Source organism: Erythranthe guttata, chromosome 7 (assembly GCF_056151865.1).
Source record: "Erythranthe guttata isolate IM_541 chromosome 7, IM_541, whole genome shotgun sequence".
Classification (NCBI taxonomy): Eukaryota; Viridiplantae; Streptophyta; class Magnoliopsida; order Lamiales; family Phrymaceae; genus Erythranthe; species Erythranthe guttata.
The window spans coordinates 1,047,427-1,064,085 of record NC_142539.1 but is presented as its reverse complement, the minus strand read 5'-3'; the positions used below and the strand labels follow the sequence as shown (position 1 = coordinate 1,064,085).

The 16,659-nt window shown below is 36.2% G+C and overlaps 6 protein-coding genes and 1 long non-coding RNA gene across 7 annotated transcripts; 3 read left to right on the top strand and 4 right to left on the bottom strand.

The window, feature by feature from the left end:
* Positions 1-908: 908 nt before the first annotated feature.
* LOC105949595 (CASP-like protein 1E2) lies at positions 909-2,710 on the top strand. The gene is made up of 2 exons (XM_012972900.2): positions 909-1,345; positions 2,208-2,710. Exons 1-2 carry the CDS (start codon positions 1,101-1,103, stop codon positions 2,542-2,544), a joined length of 582 nt encoding a protein of 193 aa, XP_012828354.1. The 5' UTR covers positions 909-1,100; the 3' UTR covers positions 2,545-2,710.
* A 1,710-nt stretch (positions 2,711-4,420) lies between these two features.
* Positions 4,421-5,136, top strand: LOC148768952 (uncharacterized). Its single transcript, XR_016032086.1, has 3 exons — positions 4,421-4,553; positions 4,669-4,799; positions 4,886-5,136. It is a non-coding gene; the product is annotated as an uncharacterized LOC148768952 (long non-coding RNA).
* Positions 5,137-5,467: 331 nt separating this feature from the next.
* LOC105977967 (transcription factor ABA-INDUCIBLE bHLH-TYPE-like) lies at positions 5,468-7,180 on the top strand. The gene is made up of 2 exons (XM_013003373.2): positions 5,468-6,090; positions 6,587-7,180. The coding sequence occupies exons 1-2, from the start codon at positions 5,791-5,793 to the stop codon at positions 6,971-6,973; spliced, it is 687 nt and encodes a 228-aa protein (XP_012858827.2). The 5' UTR covers positions 5,468-5,790; the 3' UTR covers positions 6,974-7,180.
* LOC105977956 (mogroside IIIx synthase) lies at positions 7,153-8,517 on the bottom strand. Its single transcript, XM_013003361.2, has one exon. It carries the CDS (start codon positions 8,515-8,517, stop codon positions 7,153-7,155), a length of 1,365 nt encoding a protein of 454 aa, XP_012858815.1.
* Positions 8,518-8,884: 367 nt separating this feature from the next.
* Positions 8,885-10,418, bottom strand: LOC105977935 (mogroside IIIx synthase). The gene has a single exon (XM_013003338.2). It carries the CDS (start codon positions 10,416-10,418, stop codon positions 9,015-9,017), a length of 1,404 nt encoding a protein of 467 aa, XP_012858792.1. The 3' UTR covers positions 8,885-9,014.
* Positions 10,419-10,532: 114 nt separating this feature from the next.
* Positions 10,533-12,017, bottom strand: LOC105977945 (UDP-glucosyltransferase 29). Its single transcript, XM_013003349.2, has one exon. The coding sequence runs from the start codon at positions 12,015-12,017 to the stop codon at positions 10,623-10,625; it is 1,395 nt and encodes a 464-aa protein (XP_012858803.1). The 3' UTR covers positions 10,533-10,622.
* Positions 12,018-12,428: 411 nt separating this feature from the next.
* LOC105977977 (CHY-type/CTCHY-type/RING-type Zinc finger protein) lies at positions 12,429-16,188 on the bottom strand. The gene is made up of 12 exons (XM_013003384.2): positions 15,622-16,188; positions 15,023-15,110; positions 14,863-14,919; positions 14,690-14,722; positions 14,525-14,602; positions 14,319-14,362; positions 14,191-14,231; positions 13,987-14,069; positions 13,785-13,876; positions 13,617-13,686; positions 12,917-12,958; positions 12,429-12,804 (listed from the first exon to the last, which is right to left on the bottom strand). The coding sequence occupies exons 1-12, from the start codon at positions 15,675-15,677 to the stop codon at positions 12,679-12,681; spliced, it is 810 nt and encodes a 269-aa protein (XP_012858838.1). The 5' UTR covers positions 15,678-16,188; the 3' UTR covers positions 12,429-12,678.
* Between the last annotated feature and the right edge of the window lie 471 nt (positions 16,189-16,659).

Below are 16,659 nucleotides of genomic sequence, written 5' to 3'. Positions count from 1 at the left end.
TACACACACACACTGTGTTACACACACACACACACACACACACACACACACACACACACACACACACACACACACACTATTTTATGCACACACACTGTGTTACACACACACACACACTATTTTACGCACACACACACACACTCATATACACTTTTAATTAAAATAATATTTTGACTTTTTTTTGTGAGAAAATTGTTTTGGTATTTAATTGGGTTTTGATTGGATCCAATATGATCCACTTTATTTTGTGGTTAAACTTTTAATGGATTCAAAGTGGATCCACATGGATCCAGTTTTAAAAAAATATCAACTGGATCGGATCCGATTTATTTCAACTAAACTTAATCTAAACCGGATCCTTATGAACCGAACCGGATCTAATCGGATCCATGGAACCGGATCCAAATTGCCACCCCTACATTAAATGGCAACTTCAAGAATTCCTATTCATTTTCAAATTTATTTATTTAGTTGAGAAGAGTTGAATTAATCTAGGGTGGAAGTTCAAACCAATTTATTCAATAATTCATTCATTATTGCTCGTTAAAAGCTTGTTCGATGTTTTCATTCGCTAATCTATTAATACAGTTTGACTCGAGCTCGTTAAAAGAAGAAATGATAAGATATATATGTAAAAAATATAAGCTACTCGATTGAGCTTTAGTCATCTTCAGCTCAATTAAATTTGAAGTTCAGTTCGAATTCGACTCGATTGCTTATTTATCAAAACAAGCTCCACATAATTAAGAAAGTTCGTTAAAAAATTAAATAAACTCGAACAAACACGTGTTTCACTAAGCTCGATTCGTTTACTCTCTCTCTCTCTCTCTCTCTCTCTCTCTCTCTCTCTCTCTCTCATATCCTAACATAGAAAAAGAAATGAAGGTACTCGGTTTCACACCTCTATAAAACTCACTCCAAACTTTCACACATTCTTCCCCACACCTCATTCAACTTTATCTAAATTAAACCCTAGCTAGCTTTAAATTTTCTCTTGCTTGCATATTATATATATAGATACATACATATATATATATAATTAATTAGTTCAGTACATTAATTAAGTACCAGAATTAGGCAGGAAAAAAGAAGAAGAGAAAATGGAATCCCAATATAAGGGCAGTTACAGCAATGGAGGAGTTGAGAGTGGCGGCGTGGCAAACAGGAGGAAAATGAGGGGCTGCGACGTCGTTTTGAGGTTCTTGGCACTAGCACTCACTCTGACGGCGGCGGTGGTTCTTGGCGTCGACAAGCAGAATACCACGGTGGCGGTGACTCTTGTCCCCACCCTCCCGCCGGTCAACGTTCCGGTCACGGCTAAGTGGCACCACTTGTCTGCTTTTGTGTAAGTATATACTCGTTTTAAAATATAATATATAATTTCTTTGATTTGTGCTGTTTAAACCGTGTTACAAACTAATAATAATAATAATTATTATTATTATTATTATTATTATTATTATTATTATTATTATTATTATTATTATTATATACAAACTGGATTAAAACTTATAATTATATATTATTATTAAGTAGATCATGTCACACGTAGTTATAGATAGATCGATGTGGGATGGGTTATTCATACAAATTTTGCTAGCACGTGGTATTATTTGCTTGACAAAACTCGAATATCCACTTATTAGTTACACTAGAATCTCGATAAATTAATAATAATCTCGCTTAAATAATTATTTTTTTCAGTTCTGATTCGGTCAAAATGTACTATATTATTAGCTCGATAATTGATTTTTTGCTAAATTAATAAATTTTTATTTGTCCCGACTCTATTAATTAATAGAGATTTAACTCTAATACAAAGAAAATTATAGATTGAAAAATTGTTTTAATAATAATTTCTTGAGAAATGAAAAATTACAATTGGGCAGCTAAGATTTGAAAATTCTAGTCTAGTTAGTTAATGAGCCCAAAAAAAATCCCAATAATGCCCAAAAGCCCAAAATAAATAGAGGGTGCCACTGTCTAATTGGATCCTGGAAAGATTTTAAAACATAATGATCGAGTCTTACATCTAACGAAATACATACATCAGGTGATTTTTAACCGTTGATCTGTACACAACTGAAATACACACATTAGCTATCATTTAGTTTAAGTACAAGTTGATTAAGCTATAAGTTGACTTTTATAAGGTAATTATTCCTAATTACTTATTTTGTATATAAAAATTATCTTATAATTTTCAGGTTTTTTGTGGTGGCAAATGCAATAGCATGTGCTCATGCAGCAATCTCATTAGCCCTAACACTAGCAAATAGAAGTGGCAAAAAGGGTATAACCATGATTGTAGTCCTCTTTGACCTAGTAATGGTGGCGCTACTATTTTCCGGCGTGGGGGCCGCCGCCTCCATCGGAGTTATGGGGTTCGAAGGGAACTCGCACGTGCAATGGAAGAAAGTTTGCAACGTGTTCGGAAAATTCTGCCACCAGGCGGCAGCTGCCATCGGCCTCTCCGGCGTGGCGGCCTTGGTGTTCTTCTTGTTGGTGGCGCTTGCCACGTGGAACCTCCACAAGAAGCACTAAGACTAGCTTATAAGCCCAATCCAATTAGGTAATCTTAATTGGGTCCAGTGTTTCTTAACTTTTGGACTTTGGTGGAAAACCCAAAATCAAGATTTTATAGTTTTATTTTATTTATTTTAACTTTTTGGTTTTTAATGGAATCAACAACATATTTCACTTTTTTAAATTTTCCATTTATGTTTAGTAATTCTATAATTACTTATTCACTACATATTTTTTCTATTACCAACTACATGGCACGGACATGGCGAAACGGTGAAATGGAAATGGGAAAATCTCATTTTCAAAAAGTTGGATACGGGAAGGAATGTGGGGAAGCGTGTAAATATTAAAATATAGGGTACATCCATAATTCTAAAATATATATATATATTTATAAAACATTTAACGTATATACCTATCCTTAATTACATATTTGTGTTATATAGAATTTACAAGTTTCAATCCGGATTATCATTCGACAAATTACATTTGAGGCATATAATTTATTTAGGTAGCATCTACTAAAAATATTAAAACACCACTAAAAATGAAAACGAGGCACAAGATTTAAGATTTATCTCTATGTAGGCAATTCCTAGCCTTTATTTAAAACAGGTTTCTGATTTTCTTTTAGCCGAAACGCGTTTCTATTTTTTTTTTTTCTACCAAAAATATCCCTGAAACTTTTAAATATTTACATAAATGACCCCAAAACATTTCCGACATGGTGTTTCGGTTTTCGAAACATGGAAACGTATGTGTATAGAAGTTTCCGTGTATATTAATAATTAATATGTTAGCTATCAGCACTTACCGAGCTACTCCCTCTGTCCCATATTATATGTCTTTTTAGAGAGTTTTTCTTGTCCCAAATTATTTGTCATTTTAGATTTTCAATGCATCATTAATTGCATTATTTTCAATTTTACCCTTTTATCATTCCTAATTAGTTAAGTTGTAAAACAATTAATGTCAAGGATATATTAGTAATTTCCTATGTTTTTTACTATAATCTATACACATTTATTGATTTTCTTAATATGTGTGAAACAACCCAAAACGTCATTTAAATTGGGACGGAGGGAGTAGTTCAATTGTTCTGCTTCTCCCCTGCCACTAACACCGCCGCTGGTTGCGGTGGTGCCGCCGCCGCGGCGCCGCCTACCATACAGCCATATATATACATACATCATCGAAGAACCCTTCTTCCGATCGACATATACATACACATTCGATTTATTATCAACTGGAAGAAGGGTCCTTTGATGGTGTATTTCATGGCATATAATTTTGTATGTAAATATATTATATTTTTGTTGCTTTTATCAAAGGGAATAAGGCTAATTTTAGGGTTGTAATTGATGGTTTAATATTATGGCTATCTTTGTGTGCACATAATTGTGAAAATTGTACGAATATATGCTATTTATATGCCTCTATTGATGCACATCATTTAATATATATACATGTATAAATAAATATATAAATATTAATTGGCTGTTTTTTAAGTTAGGTGTTGAAATATTTGATTAATGGGAAAATTATAGTTTTTGTCACTCGAGTTTGGACTGGTTTTACATTTGGTCCCCGTGTATAAATATTTGATATTTTTAGTGCGTAGAAGATAAATTTACGATCCTGCATCGTTATGATATAGCAAATATTATACATGATCCAGGTATTGCCTTGTTTGAGGGAAAAATCGAACGAAAATCCGTTGAGAGAATTCTTGAGAAGATGGAGAAATCACAAAACTATGACAAAGTGGCTCTCGGTATTCTTACTATATACCGAGTAGGAAAACTGCGTTGACTTGTAGAAACCGGCCACTCGATATTCTTTAATCTGGCTCATGATAAATTTCTCCGAAAATTTTAATGTTTCGTTCCGTTCGGTTTTTTTCTTCATTCTGCTGCTGTTTTGTATATAAATCGGTTTTTTTCATTCATGATGGACTTACTTACTCTGCTTTAGGTTTACGTGGAATTCGTAAAAGATCGAGTTCGTGATACTATTACATCATCTCGGTAAGTTCTTGAGTAACTATTCAACCAAGTGCATTACATGTTAAATCTAATACGTATAATAAATCATCGGGTTTTTGTAATATTCGATGATGTACTGATTAAAGAAACCACACAGATTCGTGAGGAACAGATCGATGTGAAAGAAGTCCTCGGATTTTGTGAGGAAATCAACGGTGTAGATGCATCAAAAAAATATGCTAAAGATATCGAAGAAGCAATTACCAATTCTAGGTTTAATTGTTTAAGGTTAGTCCCGAATCATTATTTATTGCGTTTTATCGAGTTTTTCTTAACTAACTGTGGTGAAAATTAAATTGTCTTTGCAACAACAGGCTGTGAGACTTGGATTGTTACATGCATTGTTGCTCAAGGTACATGCAGGAATGCTTCAAGGAAGAGAAGCCCTTTTCATGATGATTAGTGTTCTTATTTGGTTTTGTAGTTAGTAGATAAATAGGATTGATTATTTAAAAGTCAGAAGTAAAATATACCTTAAATCAGAATAAAAATATTTTTTTTTTGTAAAATACAATAATTAATATTCAACTGAAAATAAAACTAAGGGGAATACAATTCATAATAATTTTATTTTAGTCACACAAAATATTTTAATCTGAAATTTAATTGTGTGTTTATATGGAATAAGATTATTGTAGTATTCTTTCTTCTACCCCAAGTTTTTAAGCTCTCATCCGCTACATAATTATAGAAAGTCAAAATCAAATAGGACAACAAAAGGTCAACGAAATTGACGGTTTCTGATCCACAAACGTCACCTGTGATATCAGTCGATGAAGTGATGGAATGGATCTGACGGTCCAGATTAATCTAAGGATCATCTTACTCATGCACCCGCGATGTAGAATATTACTAAATTAAATAAAATCAGGAAAAATCACTTTCATACTCGATGCATTTTGCAGTCCCGCACATGGACCCTCTCTCTCTCTCTCTCTCTCTCTCTTCTCTCTCTCTCTCTCTCACACACACACACACACAGAATATGTCTACGCAAATATTCTAACAGCTTCCGTGCTGAAAAACTACCCCAAACAACAACAAAATCTTCTCACTCACACTCACACGCACACACACACACAATTGTGCGTGGAGTGTATACATACATATATACGTATATATATGTGTATATATAAGAGCATGCATACACAGAGAAAACGATTTCGTCATACACGCTGAGAAGGTGTAAAAGTAATTTAATTCGAGAATTGAAATCGAAATGAGGGATTTAGGTAAGCAGATGTTGTCGAAGCAGCAGGAAATCGAAGAAGAGGAAGAAATAAGGAAGCTGCTTCTAGGAATCATGGAGGATTATTACGACTCTGTAATTCCGCCATTGTCCTTCTTTTCTCCTTCGTCGGGAATTTCCGTCGCTGATAAAAAATCGGGGACAAAAAGGCAGAGGAATGAAGATTCGTGCGACGAAAATTCGCTCAAGGAACGGAAACGAAGAGAGAAGCTTAGCGGCAACTTCTCTGTTCTTACATCCATGGTGCCTAATCTCTCCAACAATTATAAGGTCGATTTGTTGTCACCTTTTTCCCCCATTTTTTTTTTGCTTTATTTCAATTACTGTAATTAATCTTAATTTTCTCTGTATGACTGATTGATCGGATTTTAAATTAATTTTGTTGCATATCACATAATTTGATTGTTGTGATTAATATATGTACGTGGATTTTGATGAGTGTTTGATGCAGATTTTAGCTACTTGTGAAACCTAGCTGTGTGATTAGGCGTGTAATAATTGATGGATAAGTTATGATAGCTTCTCCAGTTTGAATTGGTCTATTCATATGACATCATCTGTGTATTTCTTCGTCGACAATCGAAATATATGTATATGTATCGACGCAAATAGGCACGTAAATCAATATGAGAGCTTATACATTTGTATCTATATGCGGTCGATCTCTTGACTGAATTGTGGTTGTGTGTTCTTTTGTTAAGTGGGAAATTTTGTTTGAAAGGGACTAACTCTGTTTTGTATCTGTAACTGTTTCCAAACAAGGCAGCCCACAAGAGAGACGGTTATAAACGAGGCGGTGAACTACATTAAACACCTCGAAGAAGAGGCGAAGAGGTTGGAGGGCCTAAAGCAATTTCAGCTCGAAGAGCCAATGATGGAAAGTCCTGTTCTCCTAAAATGTACGAATCAGAATTCATCTGTGAAAGTCGCAGTCTCGAGTGAGTCCACATTCCTCTCCGTTCAACTTCCGTCTAGACGTGGTTCGGCGCTCAAGATAGTAAAGGTAATCGAGAAGCATCGGGCTCGGGTTTTGGAGGCAAGAATATGTGTTAATGAGCAGCGGCAACTAACTTTCACAGCCACGATAACACTGGGAAAAGGTGGAGGTAGTAGTACTATTGACAAGATAAGGGAAGAAATATTATCTTTATAGATATTTATAGATATAACATATTGATTATAGATGGGAGTTTTGTTTCATTGCTGTTTGATAAGTGGTGCATTTCATTGTGGAAAGGAGAACATAATATTGAGTTTTTTGATTGACATCGAGTTTTACACGTGAAGATAAGCGTAATTTGCTCGTTTTTGGTAAATAAAAATAGTTTGCAGCTAATGTATGTTCACTTCTTCGATATGATGTTTATGCTCCATACAAATTCTTCTTAGCTGCTCTGCTGTTTCGTTCATTGCGTATGCTTCTTCGCTTTTCATCATCTCACTCATTTGTGCAGCTTTAAGCCTCATTACTTCCCCTGTTTTATCGAAGATTGCAGTATTTATTGCATTGAAAATCTCGTCGCTGCTTAAATGTCCATTCGCATCTCGTACCACCTCCACACCGATACCAGCCTCCACCACTAGCCTAGCATTCAACGGCTGATCGAGTTTCAATGGCACGGCTATTACAGGTACGCCGAAATAAACGCTTTCAATAGTCGAACTCATTCCACAGTGGCTCACAAAAGCACCGATACTAGGATGTCCTAGAATTTTAGCCTGTGGTGCCCATCCCTGCACAATCATTCCCCTCTGTTTCACCCTGTCAAGAAACCCCTTCGGGAGTGCTTCTTCTATGCTAACTCTCTCTCCATGAGGAAATCTTACAACCCATATAAAGTTAACATTGGAAAACTCTAACCCTTTGGCTATCTCTCCCATTTGATCTTTGGACAAGTAGTTTTCACTTCCGAATGAAATGAAAACAGTCGAAAAACGATCCTTCGTACTTAACCATTTCATTATGTCTGAATGATTTTCATCACTCTCATCAGCTTGTGTGACAAGTGGACCAACAGGAACTATTTTTTTCTTGCACAAGACAGATAAGTAGTCTAAGTACTTCCCTTCGAGCCCATTGCAAGTCTTCATCAGAACAATCTCACAAGACATGCTGAAGTGGCCGAATGCGAAATCTTGGTCGTTTTTATCCCTGGAGAGAACCATACTCTGCAGAGCCTTTCTTTCGTAGTCTCGAAGATAAATCCCATCATAAGGAAAGGGGGAGTTCTTGTGTATGAAGTGGTGATGGTAAAACGAGTATGCTGTGGCTCCCGAGGTGGCAAAATGGACGGCTGGGATGCTTAGTGACGTGGCGATCTTGGCCGCCCACGGTTGGAAAACGTCGTATATCAGCATATCGGGCTTTAAGGAGCTTATTATGGAGGAGAAACTTGAGTTTGAGTTCTGAAATGAATCGAAGAGTTTAGGCATGAGATGAGGTGGCAAGTTTTTGGTCGTATGGTAGTTTTGAGGAAGATCGGGCGATGATGGTAAATGGAGTTCGACTAGATTGATTGAAATGCCACATGGGCTATTTCGATCGAGAGTTTCTTTAATTGAACTAAGAATGATGGATGTGGAACAGAAGAAAATGTTGAAGTTTTTGGTGGAGAGATTCTTGGCTAGTTCAAGATAGGGGTATACATGTCCATGAGCCAACCATGGAAACATAAGGATGTTGAAATTAGACTCCATTAATGGATTCCCTTTTGCCTAGTGAGAGATACTATGAAGAAACACTGTCCCCCTTCGTTGTTTTTAAGGTTACGAACGGTAAGGAAAGACGAAGAGGGAATATGTATCGTTCGGCTGGATTTGTTATTATCTTATAGAAGATAATAACTTCTTGGTGGCATCATTAGAAGGGAATAAATAAATATTAGTTTATATGATATACTGATTGATAATTCTTGGAATTATCAACGGAATGGAGGTTTGAATTAGTAGCTAATTTGCTCGTGACAATTCGTTGTTTCCTCGTCTTATTCGGGCGACACGTAATACAAGTCTAGTTTTGTCTTCTTACCAAATGCAAGAAATTTAACCCTAAAAATCACAGATATGGAGAAAGCTAGAGCAAAATACATAGGATTCATGCATCAAATGTTCGATACATCAAAAGTTTAGACGGTTTAAAAGCAAAAGGACGAGAAAGAAGAACCTTTATCGTTGGATTATTGTTGATGGACGGCTTAGATTTTATCTGCATGCTGCTTACTCTTCTTGCAGATCAACAACAACTCCTCTGCTACTTCATTTGCCGCTATTTCCTTTTCCGTTTTCATTTTCTCACCCAAATTTCGAGCATTGTACCTAATAAGCCCTTCTCCACTATCCTCCATAATCACCTTCTTGATTGCTTTAGCCACCTCTTCTGCAGAACAAATTCCGTTTTCGCCCCTTCCAATCTCCACTCCACAGCCAGCCTCCACCACCAATCTACCGTTTATCGGCTGATCAAATTTGATCGGCAAGGCTATAATGGGAACGCCAAAGTACAAGCTTTCCATTATAGAACTCCATCCACAATGACTCACGAAACCACCGATACTAGGATGCGATAAAATCTTAGCTTGCGGTGCCCATTTCTGCACAACTAGGCCTCTTCCCTCCACCCTTTCAAGAAACCCTTCTGGTAATTCATCTTCCAAGCGAAGGGCATTTTCGTCCATAATAAATCGAACGATCCATATGAAGTTTGTGCAGCATTGCTCCAACCCTTTTGCTATCTCCACTATCTGCTCCTTTGGCAATAAATGCTCACTCCCAAAGCAAATGAGCACAGTCGAAAACCGGTCTTTCTCACTTAGCCACTGCATGATTACTTCTGATTCATCATCATCATCATCTTTGATGTTAGATTCTTGAACTAATGGACCTGTGGGCACCACTTTCTTGCGGCAAAGCACCGAAAGATAATCGATGTACTTTTGTTCGAGCCCTTTTGAGCTCTTGATCAAAACAATGTCACAAGATAGTTTGAAGTTTCCAAACGCAAAATCTTGATCTGCATCTTTTATTTCCGGCGCAACCACAGCGTTTAGATCGGCTTTTTCGCGATCCGAAAGGTAAATTTCCTGATAAGGGAAAGTGGAGGCACTCCCATGTGTGTGGAGATGGTGGAAGTATGAAAAAGGTGCTGCCCCTGCAGTAGCAAAGTAAATGGATGGTATAGATAGGGATAAGGCCTGTTTGGCTGCCCATGGTTGGAAGAAATCGTAAATCAGCAAATCGGGTTTTAAATCGATCAAGATTCGGGAGAAACTCGAACTCGATTCTTGAAAGGTTTGCAAGAGGATTGGCACAAGATTTGGTGGCAAATTCTTGGTTGTGTGGAAATGTGGAGGGAGTTGTGGGGAGGGTGGCAGTTGGAGTTCCACTAGATCTATCGACACGTCATCGTCGTCGTTGCATCGAAGTTTGTGATTATTAAGGTTGTTTTCGATTGATCCAAGGTTTGCAGCAGAGGAACAAAAGTATATGTGGAAGGTTCTTCTCTTTGAGAGGCTTTTGGCTAGTTCAAAGAAGGGGAATACATGTGAATATGCCAACCATGGAAACATTAAAATGGTGAATTTAGTTTCATCTTTCTCCATTGATGAAGCTTCTTCTCTTTGAGATAGATCTATTATTGATGATTGTTTTCTCTTTGGTTTGGATATGTTTTTGGTGAAGGGGTCAATTTCAATAAAGCAAAGTAGCCCACTTCATTTGACCTTTCAAATTTGAAATTCTTGATTGTTCTTAAGGTTAAACATTGAAATAGTGGCAAACAAACATTCAACAAATTACAAATCAATTCATTCTTGGTTCTTGTTTTTCTTCATGCAACAAATCCTCAACAACTCCTCTGCCACTACATTCATCTCTTCATCTTCCTTCTCCTTCATCTTCTCACCCATTCTCTTAGCTCTCTCCCTTAACCCATCACCGATATCGCCCTCCGAAATCACTTTATTTACGGCTTTCGCCATTTCTATCCCCACATAATCTCCATTTTCGCCACCACCTTTGTCGACTTCCACCCCAACACCGCCCTCCACCACCAGCTGAGCATTTATCGGCTGCTCCGCTCTCATCGGCATGGCTATAATCGGAACACCGTAATACAAACTCTCCATAACGGAACTCCACCCACAATGGCTCACAAAACCACCGATACTAGGATGCCTTAATATCTTACCCTGCGGCGCCCATTTATTGACCAAAATACCCCTCTCCTTCGCCGTTTCAAGAAACCCCACCGGCCATTCCCCTTCGTCTTCTATGCTCGTTTCTTTCGCTCCAACGGGAGATCTAACCACCCATATAAAACTAACACAACAAAGCTGCAGCCCTTTTGCTATTTCTGCTATTTGCTCCTTTGACAAAAAGATCTCACTCCCAAATGAAATGTATATAGTGGAACCCCTACTTTTTCCACCTAGCCATTTCATAATCTCATCATCATCATCATCATTACATTCACTATTATTACATGCATGAAGTGGACCAGTTGGAACTATCTTCTTCTTGCACAAAAATGAAAGATAATCAATGTACTTCTCCTCAATCTCTCTGCAGCTCTTCACTAATACAATCTCACTAGACATCGAAAAGTTCCCAAATGCAAAATCTTTATTATTATTTGCATCTTTAATGTTCGGAGCAATTTTATTACGCAGTTTGACTATTTCTTCGTCTGGTATACATAGAGCCTTGTAAGGGAAAGTGGAGCCGGTTCCCGTTGAATAGATATGGTGGTAATAAGAACAAGGTGCTGCACCAGAAGTTGAGAAATAAACACAAGGTATACCTTTCGATGAAGCGAGCTTCGGGGCCCACGGTTGGAAGAAATCGTATATAAGAAGGTCCGGTTCCACGGAGTCCATTATATCGGAGAAGCTCGAGCTCGAATCTTGAAATGCATGCATGAGGGTTGGGAGAAGATCCGAGGGCAAATTTTTTGTTGTGTGTAGTTGTGGGGGTAGTTGCGGTGAAGATGGCATGTGGAGTTTTACTAGTGTTATTGATCCATCATCGTTTTCGATGTTCGTTTTGATTGAATCGAGATTTACGGGTGTGGAGCATAAGTTGATGTTGAAGTTTCTTGTTTTTGAGAGCCTTTTGGCTAGTTCAAGAAATGGATTTATGTGTCCATGAGCTAACCATGGAAACATAAGTATTGTAAATTTCTTTTCTTGATTTTTCTCCATAGATATGAATTGATACTCAACCAATCTCTCAAGAAGAAGAAGAAGAAGATATATGTGAAGAATACTTTGGATGGACCAATTTAAATACAAATCTAATGCATTGGAAAATTTTAAAAAATACAAAAAAAAAAAAAAAAAAAAAAAAAAAAAAAAAAAAAATTAATCAATTAATTTAGTTTTGTTAATTGTAGTACTATTTTCAATTTGTTAGGTGGAAAGCAGCATCAGCAGGCCATTTAGTAATGATGCATTCCCAAGTTATTCCACAAGCTACAAGTCAGAGTACCAAGTTAGGACAGCTACTGTAATAAAAAAAATATTTTATTTTTTCTAACTTTTCCTCATGTAATTCTTGGTAGAAACTAAACATAAAATCGTAAATAAAAAAAACAAAAAAAAAAATTGAAGGAATTTTGAAAGTGTCCCACTTATAGCACAAAATAACACAACAAATAAGTTAGGTTCATCAATCATTCAATGTTCTCCCCTAAGAGGAATTTCAAAGCCACAATTTATAACATTTCACTGCTTTTAAATTGTAATAATAATAATCCAATGGATTAAAATAGAGAAGATAAGAAATCGACGATCGTAGTTTCGGGCTTGTGGCACCAGATTTTCTGGTGCACCAAACACTGATAAATTGTGGCCAAAAAAAAAATCATTGAGGAAGAACTGGTGGGGCGATTGTTCGAGTATTATACGATTCACAGTGACTGCATTTCTGACCAATTATGTGGAAGTATACTTCGGTAGTGTCGTTACAGTCGTTGCACAGAATCCACACCTGAAAATGACGAAAGAAAAAAAAAAATCGGGCTTTATTTTATAATGAATAAATGAGAAAATTGCATTAAATTTAAGAATTTAGAACAGAGCAAAGGTTGTAAAGAAAGCACCTTTTTATATCTGTATTCCTCTGGCATGACTGTTGATTCAATCTGTATGTAAGAAAACATTTCCATGTTAATCAAATCATTGATGATGCTAAAATCGGACATGAGAAAACGTAAATTGGAAGGGAATTTCCGGATTCCGATCTGAACTTCGATTTCGGAACAACGTTTTCATTCCGATTCCGATTTTTTCGGTTTCCAATTTTTCCGATCTTTTTTTGGAAACAAATTGGAAATATGTATTAGATTCCGATCTCCGATTCGATTTTAATTTCCACGAATTCCAAATTAATTCAATTGCACTTATAATATCGATTTTATTTTGTCTTTCATATTATAAGTGATTAAAAAAATTGGAAATTCCACCTACTCCTATCGCAAAATTTTCGATTTCCGAATTTCCGTTCATTTTTTGGAGCGTAATCGGAATTAGTTTATCACTAATGAAAAAAAATGGATTTTATTTTCCGAAAGTGCTAATTCCGATCCGATTCGTTCAATTTTCACCCCTAACGTTATCAAATATATGCTTCCATCTAACGATTCAAACACAAGGTATGACATAACATCCACACACACACACACACACACACACACACACACACACACACACACACACACACACACACACACACACACCTACGGAGCAAAAACTTTAAATCAAAATAAGTCGAAATAAGGTGAAAGTAGAAAGAAAACCTACTTCCTCGTCGATTCTTTTCCAGGTTCTGGACATGTCCATGATCGACTTTGAGCATATTGGACAACAGTACCTGCAAAACCTCGCCGAAATCAAACTTCGTTTTTTAGTTGTAATGAAACAATATCATGAAGCAAAAAATAACACTCGAGAAATAACACGATTCATTACTTCTCACGCTTTATCAGCTCGTGATAACATTCACAATGCATGGTGTGTCCACATTTCATAACCGTTGTGTCTTTCAGAGAGTCGAATAGATACTGTAAAAATGCAAAAACTCGACATTATTATTGCACAACAGTAAAATAAAAAATATATATACATTAAAATAAATAGTACGGAAAAAGTACAGAAGAGTTAGGAGGGAAACCTCGTAACAAATAGGACAGTGATGCCGCATGGAATTCTCCACACACAGGTGATTGTTTCTCAAACCAATTGAATAGCAAGAGCCTGTGCTCGATTAGCAGAAACGTGATCGAGAAAATTAGAAGAAATTAAACGAAAATTAAATATATAAGATGCTAAGCAACATATTAACGAAAATGGATCTTAAAAAAGAGTATTTGCATACCGCACTTCTTGCAGTGGAAGAAGTTCTCACGACCTCCAGTCCTAAACGAAAAAAAAAATTAATAAAAAAATGAGAAACATAATTACGGGCGTAATTCGTAAATATGTATATCATAATTCGACGCCAACCTGCAGATGCCACAGTCATCGCAATGAAACTGTCCTTTATCAATCTGCACCAATCAAGAATCCCGATTAGCATTGCGATATAATTAAAGAATAGAGATTTATATGGTTCGAGTTCATTAAAAGATTAGGATAATGGCGAAAAGATATATTGAAGATTTTTTTGCTTTTCCATAAGCTAATTTCTGATAACCAGAAAGATAAATTACATCATCGTCGTAGAATTTGCAGACAGCGCAAAAGTATTCTCCCATATTGACGCCGCAGTTTGTACAAACACGAGCAACCTGAATGAAGAGAGAATATATAGATTAGAAATGAACCACTTAATAATTAATATAAACCATAAGTTAAAAAAAAAAATTGAGACATACGGGTTGCTCGGTGTCGCAAACAGAACAAATGACCTGCAATATAAGTAACATTTCTTTATTTTATTTTTTTCCGATTTAATTCGAAAAAAGAATAATAAGAATGGACTAATAATATATAAAGTAAATAAGTGTGGAAAGAAGGAAAAGTACATTTCTTTAAGAGACATACATACGTTTTTCACATCGCTACGGACTAAATCATGCCGATCGTGAATGTTACGCCAAGTGCTCTGTTTATTTTAAACAAAGTCGAAGATTTGTGTTAGAAAATAGATCCAACGTTTAAAATTAAAAAAAAAAAAAGTACATGATGAAATTAAGTGTTTAAAGTACCACGGATTCATTGTGACAGTGGCGGCAATCGTAGACTTCGTTACAGCATGGGGCTCGAACCTTGCATCTCCTTCTGTAATGCTTGCATCTATATCAATTTTTATCGAATCGAAGATTTCATTATTAGGATCTTCTATTATATGCTGTTAGAATCTGATTTTTAAAAAATGGTAAAAATATTTGAATAGAATCCTTCTTGACATGATCTCAACAGAAAATCGAAGAGAATTATCAGAACAAGATCAAGCCAGATTTTAAAATACTGAAAAATTTGCCGCCAACACATGAACAAAAGTTCAATATAGTTACACTATGAAATTCTTCACTTTTCACAGACAAGGAAACATATAATTACGAATCAGAACATCAATATTGCAAAATAAAACTTTCTCCTATCAGAAAAAATCACATAGGATTCTGCCCAGACACACAAATACATATAAAGTTCTCACAGGCAATTCAACAAACACATAAGCGTCAACCAAAAAAATCACATAGCATTCTGCCCAGATACACAAATACATATAAAGTTCTCACAAGCAATTCAACAAACACATAAGCGGCAACCAAAAAACACAGATTTGAAGAAACAAACATACCCAAAACCCATCTTCCCGAAGGTAAGACGATCATTGGAGAGGGCTTCCATTAGCATTTTCAAGATTTTCGCCCCCAAAATTACGACAGAGAGGAGAAGATTGGGGGTTGGCCCAAAAGCTTAGAGAGAAAATCAAAAATCAAAAATCAAGAATGAAGAGGGGCCAACCTTTGTCAAGTGGGCGCTGACACCCCTACATCTCCCACGCATTTAATGGATTCTATAATTTATAATTTACTATATATGGAAAGAAATAGAGGATTGATTTGTTTATGAATATTTATGGAAAGAGGATAAGGTGGTGGCGTGATGGCCCGACAAAGGTGGGCAGGCACCGCACACTTCCGCCAATCGGAATCCCCATTCAAAAATCATTGTTTTAACTGTCTCGATTTCATGCTTTCTTTTTTTTACAGTTAAAAAGAAGAGTTGGAAGAATTTTGTGAAGCCATGTGATTTTTGTTAATAGGTGTCATAATCAAGAGCTCTCATTGGTTGGAAACTCGTTTCCATACGCGATTGATCCAATTGGGTAATTTGGTGTTCGAGGTATAAACGAGCTGAGCTCGAGCTAAATTTGTTTGACTTTGGCGAGCTATATTTGAATTTCACGAGCTTCAGCTCAAATTCATCAAGCTTTAGTTTTCGTAGCTCGAATCGAGTTTATCAAACTCCAGCTCGAGTTGGAGTCGATTTCTTCAAGCTCGAGCTCAACGATTTTTTTTGTATTAATATTTCTTTTATATTAATACTTTATTATTATAATAAAATTATTTGTATTATAATTATAAAAAAAAGTGGCTCAAGAATGGTCTCGAGCTCAACCTCTTATGAGATTAGAATCACAAGTCGGGATTTCCAAAAAGCTCGAGTTTTGATCGAGCTGGCTCATCTAATTAATTCACGAGTCGACTCAGCTTGTTTGTTACTCGAGAAACTTGTGAGTAACCGATCATACACCATCATTGCTCCATATGGTGTACAAGTTTACTCAAAGAACCTTTGGCAAATTTTCAATTAACATGCAACTTACGTTTTA